This window comes from Aulonocara stuartgranti, assembly GCF_965226115.1.
Source record: "Aulonocara stuartgranti genome assembly, chromosome: 7".
NCBI lineage: Eukaryota > Metazoa > Chordata > Actinopteri > Cichliformes > Cichlidae > Aulonocara > Aulonocara stuartgranti.
The window spans coordinates 20,662,650-20,673,267 of record NC_138945.1 but is presented as its reverse complement, the minus strand read 5'-3'; the positions used below and the strand labels follow the sequence as shown (position 1 = coordinate 20,673,267).

At 38.8% G+C, this 10,618-nt stretch overlaps 1 protein-coding gene across 2 annotated transcripts in view; it reads left to right on the top strand.

The window, feature by feature from the left end:
- Positions 1-2,440: 2,440 nt before the first annotated feature.
- nedd4l (NEDD4 like E3 ubiquitin protein ligase) overlaps positions 2,441-10,618 on the top strand; it is a 41,151-nt gene continuing 32,973 nt past the window's right edge. For both annotated transcript variants that reach the window (XM_082540367.1, XM_082540366.1), the window contains exons 1-3: positions 2,441-2,807; positions 4,562-4,635; positions 8,555-8,636. In XM_082540367.1, coding sequence (XP_082396493.1) covers positions 2,763-2,807; positions 4,562-4,635; positions 8,555-8,636 — 201 coding nt within the window. In that variant the 5' untranslated portion in view covers positions 2,441-2,762. The remainder of the gene's footprint in view (positions 2,808-4,561; positions 4,636-8,554; positions 8,637-10,618) is intronic.

Below are 10,618 nucleotides of genomic sequence, written 5' to 3'. Positions count from 1 at the left end.
AATTTAAAGAAGAAGAGCTTTGAATGCTCTTCATGAAGCCTGGAGAACTATTCCTAAAGACTACTTAAAGAAACGAAAGGAAATGTTGTCATTTCTTTCTGTCATTGCAAATCATTTACTTGAACAAGCCTCTAATGTGTCGGAGTGTTACCAGAACAGATTTTTTTTTTCCACAGCAGTTCACATAATAGAATAATCGTAATTTTAAGTTTAAGTTTAAGTTTATTCGGTCAACAACAACAGATTAACATTTTACATTTTACATAAAAGTACTCAATCAAACAGTAACCGAAAAAGGAATAGGCTGAAGCCTTGTGGCTTATAATTATCCTGTCCTTTACCCCCATAGGAATAATCAAATCCTTAACCAAGAAAATAAATAACATTGATAAATAAGTTATGTAACAATTTGAAAAGAAATCAATGATAAATCAAGAAATTAAATCAACACAAAATTATTCATCAAGCCAAATTTCTATAACCTTGTATGATACAAATTTTTAAATTCTTCCTGAAAAATGTCTTCAGTTCATCATTAAGTCCATTCCATAATTTCACTCCCAAAACTGACACAAATCTATACTTAACATTGGTTCTCCTTTAGGTATTTCAAACACATAAGACCCTCTCTATCATATTTTCCATCTCTTAGTTGAAACATACTTAAAATACGAATTGGAACATTCTTTTTCATCACTCGATATGTCATTTCTAAAGTTTTAGAATATATAATGTCTATGAATTTTAACATAGATGATCCTACAAAAAACTGGTTGGTGGACTCCCTATATCCAACTTTATTTATTATTCTCATGGCTCTTTTTTACAATTTAAAAATTGAATCCTAATATGTTTTGTATGTGTTCCCCCAAATTTCCGCACAATAAGTCATATAAGGCAAACAAAGGCAAGTATACAATAAATAAAGGCAGTTCTTATTCAAAGAGTCTCTTGTTTTATAAAGAATAGAAACAGGCTTGGATAATTTCCATTTCACATGTTCTTTGTGGGGCTTCCAACAAGGTTTATCATCAATAATTACTCCTAAACATTTTGTCTCATATACTCTTTCAATTTCAACATTATTTAAATTCAATTTTACTTTAATATTACTTTTACTACCTCCAAATAACAGAAATTTTGTTTTACTTTCATTCAATGATAGTTTATTAAATACAAACAATCTATTTAACTTCATGAGTTCTGTTTCCACTGTTTTCAGTAATTTCTTTATGTCCTTTCCAGAGCAAAATAAATTTGTATCATCAGCAAACATCACATATTTTAAAGTATCACTGGCTGTACAAATATCATTTATATAAAGTAACAATAACTTAGGTCCCAAAACAGATCCTTGCGGGACTCCACAAGTTACTTTTCTAAGTTTAGATTTCATGTTATTAATACTCACATATTGGAACCTATTATTCAAGTAACTATTTAACCAAAATTGTACATCACCTCTTAAACCATACCTTTCACACTTCTGTAAAAGTAAAGAATGCTCTATCATGTATATCAACCTATTCCAAACTGTTTTTCATCCACAGCCGTTGCAATATTTTCAATAGATTCCATCACAGCTAGAGATGTTGAACGATTTCTTCTGAACCCATACTGATGATCATTCAATAAATCATATTTATCAATTAAAGAATCTAGTTTGTTTGCAAATAGTTTTTCAAGAATCTTCGAAAATTGAGGCAGTAACGATACCGGTCTATAATTTGACACAATCTGTTTATCACCAGTTTTATATAATGGGATCACTTTGGCAATTTTCATTTTATCTGGAAAAATTCCAGTTTGAAATGATTTGTTGCAAATATATGTTAACGGTTGAAGGACACTATAAAGAACTTCTTTAATTAGCGACATGTCAAGGTCGTCACAATCCATGGATTTTTTAGACTCCACCAACATACGTGATCGCACATGCAATAAAAGTTATAGTTGTAATTTTACGGTATACAATGAATATACAATACCTGACTCATCTATGAGCTGAGTTAACTCGATTTCCAAAAGTGACTCTCAGTTTTCGCCCATCCTGGACTCAATTAATTTCGTGATCCAGATCAGTACCTGCAGCGGACCAGACCTGCTGCTTGCTGTGACTGCAGCACGTGATTGGCTGCCTGTTACAAGCCCCGCCCACGTCACGATCCCCTTCGGGCTCTCCGTGACGTCAGTTAGGTGGAGATGGTGATATTATATGTGAAAACTATGTTACACATTCTGGCTATTTCAACAGTGAGACATAGTTCTACATAACACAAAAAGAGCGAGAAAAAAATTAAACGACCCACTTAATTTCGACGTCCTCTTCTTATTTAATTGGCCAGCCAGGCGCGTTAGGGAATTCAAGGCGCACTTTATTGGCTGAGTTTGACAGCAATCACGTGTTCTTGGCACACGATTGGCTGAGCTCTTAGGAGGAAGTCAAGTGTCACAACATTTCGGGAGGGATAAGCTCGGAGTTGACAAAAACGGTTTGCCTCAGTCGAAACATTTCGCTACACTGTAATTTTTTTTATTTTTTTCATTTCCAAGTTGGGTCCTGGACGGACCACGCGGGAAAGGATTACGTTATCCGGTTGAGAACCAACCACCCGCGGCGTGCCGAGGACTTGCTTTCACAGTGGACTTTACCTTCACAGCTCGGCACAGAGAGGAGAGTGGGACTTTATTGTTCAAGGCTAGCTAGCTAGCTTTGCAAAGCGGCTTGTTTTTGTGTGTATATAGCGTGGACCGCAGGCTATATGGCTGCGAATTACGAACCGATATATGGACTTTCAGAAGATGAGGTAAGCTTTAAACTCAACCGAGCCCATAAAAAGTATACTACAACCAGGAGTCTCTTCAAGAGGGGTGCAGCCAGAGATGGCCAGCGTTAGCCCGATAGGCAAGCTAACAACCCCTTACCCTGGATAACATTCCAGTGTAATGTTCGGCAGCTGTCAGTTCCTCCCTGTCTTCGTGTCCACTAGTTTTCTCAGCTCATTTTCAGTAGCACTTTCACCACTGTGCCTACAGTCGTGAACCCAAGCAGTCCAAGTTAGTCAGCAGCCTCTGTTGGTTCGTTCCATCCTCGGTTTAATTCAATTTATGGGCGACTTGGAGCTTAACCGCTACCTCGCAATGCTCTGTTGAATCCCAGATGTGCAGAAGGGAAACCGACCGATTTCTCGGGTGCGATGGCTCGATCCCGGTACAAGCTCGACCGCTGTGTCAGATTTAAAAACTACCTCTTGTTTGTAATCGTGGCTGCCTGATAAGTGAGGTGATCTTGGATGTAGACGACTGAGTTGCCATGGCATTCAGATTTACATAAAGCATGTAGCCATTAATTATGAAATAATTCAAGCGTTATTGTTTTTTGTTTTTGTTTTTAATACTGCAGCATCATAGTCACGAGTCAAACATTGGGCATCTATGTATATCTCCAAACATTTTTTTTAAATAGGGGAGCTGTTATATGTGAGATCGGAGCAGTGTACTCTCAAATGGCAAGCAGTGTGGAATTTTTTTTTTTTTTGGATAATCCTGGTGGACAGCTAAAAATATATCTTTAATGGTTTCTCAAAGGGGAAATAGGGGTGTGACTCTTGATTGTTGAATTTGCACTCTGGCTGCATTTGACTCATCTGTCAGTCTGACCAGGAAGGATGTAAGAGGGTTCAGCTTCAGCAATTCACTGAATCTGTGTTACGTAGATGCACTTTGAACCCTGTGACGTTAGTTTCTCTAACATCTATGTAGGGATTGGCCGATTTAGCTCCCGATTATCAATATTGGTTATATTAGCCACTGGTAATTTGTTCTGTCACTTCAAGTTTTTAGTATGTTATGTGACTTAAATGTTTCAGCGACAGCAAAGAGGAAACAAATACCAACAGCACCACCAAAATCATTATATCTGGGGGAAGGATCTTTATTGGCTAGAAAATATTTTTAACATCGGGTTTGAAATGTTGGCGTAGAATTTAGGTGCCTTCTTATGTTAACATTGTATTTATTATAATTTTTTTTAGTAATCATTAGAAGAAAAGGTGAACCCTATCATTTAACCCACTTTGATAGCTCTGGGGTACCCTGCTGACATGAGGCTTGTCTGTAAAAACTTCCCTCACACACACTAAACAGATGGGGATAGTATTCATTGATGATTATACCATGAAACAAAGCATTTACTGTGATCATGAGGTAAACATTCAGTAAGGCACCCCACTCCCCTTTTCTTCTCACTTTGTCATCTGGTGTTATGCTAACATCATTAACTATGTCAGAGACTTCCCCAGTAAATTAATTGCCGCTGCAGTGACTTGGAGAAAAGTGTAGTCACAGCCTGGCATGAGGTGGTTTAGCATATTAAGTGTCTACATATTTTCGGATACTGCGTTTGAGTTTTGGTGCCAAGTTACAAACGGCCATTTATTTATAGGTGAGCTTTATTGATTTAAAAGGCAGCTCATTGCAGCTGGCTGCTTGAAATATCTTAGATGACTTAACTTAGCTGATTAAATGTTTTGACCCATCATCTCTTTCCCTCTGTCTGCAGCATGAAACACGAGTGTTACGGGTTAAGGTCATTGCAGGAATTGATCTGGCGAAGAAAGACATCCTTGGAGCCAGGTGCGTATCATGGAATTTCTGAGAAAACGTCAGAAGATACTGTTTTTGTGTTAATAATAGAAGTGTTAGGTTGCTTTCCTGCTGTCATTGTGAAGGTCTGGTGAGTGGACTTGGGCTTCTTTCTTTCTGGTGCTCTACATGTTCTCTTCCTTCACAAAACTAGGTCTTTTGAGGCCTTCAACATTGCATACACATCATCACAGTTTAGATGGGTCATGCCAAACATGTCAGCTACTTCACTCACTAATAATGATTCGCCATGGATCATTACATGAAGAAATCCATGCTTAAGGAAAACTAGACAGACCTTAGTTGTAGTATTGTGTTTAGCATCCCAACTCTTTGGGGTTCTCCTTCTAGCCAGTCGTTTTTAACCTTGAGCAGCACAGTGTTATGCACAGTTCCTACATTCCTTCTAGTTACAGACCTTGCACCTCAAGTGTTAATCAATGATTTCCATCCTGCCTCTCCTATCCTACTCATAACCCACCTCTGTTACCCTTCTTCCAGATAAAAGAGCTTGACTAATTCTTATACATGCCACATACCTTCCCACATGTGGGAACACAGTGTGGTTAAACTTTTGATGATCTCTGAAGCGTTATGTCCATCAATATCTCCCTCCCATGTGTGAGTCTGTGAAGTGCAACAGACTGTTAATACAGTTTTTACATGATGTTACATAATAACTTTAGTTATTGTAATTTTATTTTTGTTAAGCAGTGTAACTTCTGCTCCTTGAATTTTAATTACCCACAGCTTTGCTTTTGCTCTAATAATATGCTGAATGACTCGCTGTCACTTCTATCAACACCACCTCTGCCATCCTGCTGGCTGTTGTTGTATTTTTCCATGTGCCAATCAGAGACTTTCTTCTTAATTTGAAACTAGCTTTCTAGTGTCAAACTAAACATGGAATATTTATTATGCTGAAGCGCAAACTTCCATTAGAAATAGCAATGACCAGTAAGTCACTTAAATGGCACAGCACTTCAGCTGAAGAGATCTAAATCTTAACATGTGACAGCTTTTTGCTGTTATAGGTCTTTTAGCTACATGTTATTGAATGCCTGAGTAGGTTTGCAAATGTGATTGCAATGCAAAACATGTAGCAAGACTTCACAGGACAGACTCACTGAAGATTGCTTATCATCATTCTTTAAAGTAACATGTTGCATGAGGCTGTAAAGAAATATTTAACTATATTAAACTGTATTTCTGTCTGAAATCACCACAGGAGCACTGGAAGCCTCTTCTGAATTTGAGCTCTGTGCCTACTGTTGATCACAGTAATGTATCTGAACTGTAAGAATGCAGACATTGTTTGAGGAAGAGCTTGGCATGTGTAGCACTGTGTGAGTGCTACTCGCATGCCAGAGTGCATGTGTTAGCATCCTGATGCCCTGCTGGCAGGACAGCTCAGCCTGGCTCAGGAGAAAGCTGAACTGTAATGCAGTGCACTGAATGAGGTCTTGATGTGTGGCTAGCTACCACAGGAGACAGTGCTGACTTGGCAGTCTGTCACCTCATAAGATGCTCAAACAGTTCCAGCCTGTTCTTTTCTTCTTTTTGCTCCAAATGTGTTCCTGTCGGTGCTCCTTTGTGGCTCGTGTGTTACATTCTGTTGTTTCAGATTAAATGAAACACTCTGAGGTTTTGTTTTCACCGTTTTTGTGCGGCGATGAGAGAAACTCAAGGAAGTAACTTCAAAGAACAAGTGTACGGGGCTATGCTTTGATTCCGGCTGCTTTTGGTATCTTTAATCTTGTGTTGACCACAAGTAGCCTTTCTCCCACCCTTAGAAGGATTTTTGCTCATAGAAGGAAGGAGACAAGAAGTCTCCGTGCAGCTGGGATACAGTGGTCTCATTGTTTTTGTTTAATCGCAACATATCATAGAACCACACAAACACACAATTAGAAGCTGTGGGGTTCCTGAAGAGGTTAACTAGCAGCACCTGTTTTGCCTAGGGTATGTTTGCAACTCCTTCAATATCCGTCTGTCTGCCCGTCTAATTTCGTTCTTATTCTTTTGTTTTATCTCAACTGCTTCCTTCAAATGAAAGTAAGACTGCACTGTAGCTGCGAAATTGAATTGCTGATTAGGTCAGTCCTAATGCTATGGTTACTGATTATGTCTGAATAGATTTAAAACCCATTCTCTAATATTTTGATATTTAAAAAGTGTTTAAAATCCTGTATTTAACCTTATACTAAGCAGTTCTTGCTAAGCAGCCACAATTGTAGCTCCTGAGACCACAAGAGGTTATTACAGGATGCTGTGGCAGTAAATTCTGTGAAGGGTGCTGAAATGTGCCATGTGGGTCGTGGCAGAAACCCCAAATCATCATCTCGACACAAAACGGCAATCGCACCATTCACCTGTGTCAACTCAGCATACTGCTAATTTGACCAAAGACACCTGAAGCCGAAGCAGTCGCGTTCTTGACTGCAGTGGTTTGAAGAGTAAGTAGCAGGGGAAGGGTTATTGTAGTAGTAGTAGGCAGTTATTGAGTTGCCTAAATTGCCCTACTAACATTATCTTCCACATCATCTTTATATACCACAGTGTCTGGTGGTGGCTAACACGTATATTAGCTGTGTTGATACCACTTAATTTCAGTTCTTTTCATCATGTTGGGTAACAGCTAAGGTGTGTGAATATATTTTAATGATTTAAAGTCTGGACTTGGCTCTCTTGATTGGAATCCAGGTTACATATTGATGAGATATCAAGTTGGCAAGTCACCACTCATTTGTAATGCAGGTAATATGCATCTGTTAATAAGTTACAGTTGCTTTTATAAATTGTGGACTGTGAGGTACCAATTAAAGTGTATTACATTTGCTTTCACTGAATAAATCTCTAATGTCAATATAGTCATCTCTCTTCTAACACTACTAGAGAAACTAATTTGAACCTGCAAATCCAGAAAAGTGTAATTCACACCAAACTGTCTCTGCAGCACAAATATCTTATTACATTAGGTTGAGCAAAGGAAAAACAAAGTCTGTGCAGAAACCCTGCTGTTGCTTAGCTTCTTTCTTGCTTTACTCTTTGTTTTTCTTTTTCTTTTTTTTAACCTCCAAACTCTAGCTTTCAGTAAACCTAGTTGATTAACTTGATCAATAAAAAGTTGTTAACACAGAGGATGCTTTAAGATATCCTATTTAGATATACAAATGCACAAATAAAAGCATCGTCTGTGTTAATTGCGTTGTAATTTTAACGTGAAAGTTTCATGTAGGACTATGTAACTTTGCAAAGTCACCCCCTCCACATGTACACAGACCTTTTAAATAGTCAGTTCTCCCAGGGAAGGGTTTTGCAAAGTGTGACACGGTACCAGGTGTTGCCTGCTGTGACTAACATCAGGTTAATTGGTCTTCGCAGAGAACAGTAGATCGCCGCTCAGACCAGAGCTCACTGGAGATTTCTACCCTGTCAGCACCTTCAAATAAGCCACGTGGGGAGTTTTAAATAGCACAGTCACACATGGTCTGCTTATTGTTTGTACTTCTCTCCTCAAAACGTTTAGCTGTTTCTATTTTTAGCAGTCTTTACCAATAAGACAGGATTTTTATTTCTCAGGATACTCAAATGGAAGGAGTGTCCAACTAAGGCGCACCAATTGCAATTTTCTTTTTCTTCTAAGTGTGAACTGTCTACACTGGAACTATAACTGATTGCATTGAGAAAAAAAAACTTAATTTGTTTGTATATGCTAATATGTAATTTGCTTTGGTCTTTTATCACTTTGGAAATCATTGTTTTGATATGGAAATTAAATGTAATATGAAATGTATGTATCCTATTTATTATAGATGTGTGCTGTTTTTGGTAAATATGTATTGCTGGGAGCAGATGGTTTGAATTTGGATATGCTTCCGACTTTTTTTTTTCTGCTTTGGTTTTGCAGTGATCCTTATGTCAAGCTTTCCCTCTATGTTGCTGATGAAACTAGAGAGCTTGCCCTAGTCCAAACAAAAACGATTAAAAAGGTAAGTCCATAAGTAAACAGTGACTTTGAAGCATTGAACTGTAGCATGTTTAGTCTGATGTTTGTTGTCTTAGAGGTCCTGTTTATGTCTTGGATGACGCAGTCACAAGTGGACAGCTACTCTGCAAATAAACATGGAGCCTACAGAAGTTTTGCAAACCTGCTTAATTATTCAGGGTCTCAAATTAAAGTCTAATTAATCTTGACTCAAAACAGTGTGCTGCTCTATGTTCATTTTACAGCCGGTCTCACCAGCAGGGCACCTGTTGCTAATGGGAGAACTATTATAAATGGCAGAAGCTAACGGGAAATGAGCAGTAGTTTGGAGATATTTCATGCTATCACACTAATGTGCTGGTGAGATTTCTTATCGTGTACATTTACAGTTGTAAACAGAGTTGTTGGGAATAAGTCTGTTAGCCAGTACTAGTGCAGGAGGACGTTGTGTTTCTCCACTGGTAGGAAGAACACTGATTGTGTAGGCGTTCTTTAAATGTGGCTCCAGATAAATTTATGTACACACTGCTAAAACAAGCGAATGGCATTGTGTAGCCCACGGCATATCTGAATATGGTGTGAGCAGTTAAATCTGCGTGTGCATTCCTACACCTGTACTTGGAGGTTTCTCCTTGTGATTGGATCACCCAAGATGAATGTTAATTCCAGGTGAGAACAGAGCCGTAGCTTTATTCCTTAGTCACACACACTCAGTCACCAATGGCAGCAGACTGCTATGCAAGAAGTAATCTGGAGTTCATTGTACTGCCTGATGGTGCTTTGGCACATGGAGGGATCGAATGGCCAGCCCCTATATTAGTGGAGAGCTCGCTCGACCACCTGAGCCTTGAAAGCCCAATGACCTCTAATGAACCTACTTGTATTGCTTGGCTAGCTTGGCCACTCCTGCCAAACTAATCTACTTCCACACCTGCACTTTAGATGGGCCTTTTCAGCCACTTAAATGTGCACTTATTGAGTCCCTTTTAAAGTCACAGGTGTGGGATCACAGATCATCTTAATACCAACACACACTCCCTACCCCCACACCTACCAATCAAGGCAAAGCTCCAGAAAGGCACAAAAAGGTGGTGCTTCCTTTATCTGTTCAGGACAGGGAGACACTGGTCGAGCTCTTCCCCCGTGGCCTCTTTTTGAGGAGGAAATCTCTTCACAGCAGGGGGAGCTATTACTTGCCATTATTGTAAACCCAGGACAGGAGACGTTTCCAATTCAAAGGAAGCTGTAATCTGAGTGGAAGTGCATATTGATTTCCAGGATTTTTGAATTTTCTGAGCTGCATGGTTTAAATTTGATCTGAAATGTATTGGGTTCTGCTGCACTCCATTTTATTCTTTTCTGAGGCTGTACTTTATAATGTGCAGGGGTTAAACTTTAAAGCATAGCTTGACTCAGTTTCTTACTTCCTGGTAGTAAAGTTGGTTATAAGAAGCTGCCAACGAAAGCCTGTGTTGGAGTCAAGCAGCTCAGGCCTACATGCAGCCAAACATATGCTGCCAGTGGCCATGGTTTTCTTTATAGGATATAAATAGCTGACAATAGTACTGCTATGTGGAGCAGAAAAAGAAGCAGTGGTGCTTCGCTCTTCTGTGGGCTTCATGTGTCTTTAAGTGGGACACCTTTGATGGCATCTTTGTTGTTGAAGCTAAGAGTTTGGCTTGTGGCAAGATGACATGAAAAAAAATGGGATATGACAAAGAAATAAAAAGCCAATCTGAGGCAAACATCAGTATCTAGATGATGCCCTGAGCACAGAAGAGCTGAGGTTAGGCTGTTCTGGATGTTTTTGTTTTTGTTTTTGCCTTGTGAGCTGCAGATTTCATTAATATTGTTCATCCAAGTACAGCGAGTTAATTTGTAATTGTGGTATCTCAGTAGTTTTAGTACAGATGTTATTTTATCGCTGCTGTAAAACATTTAATGTTTATTATTCAGTGTAACTTGTGAAATTCAGGTTTCATTGAC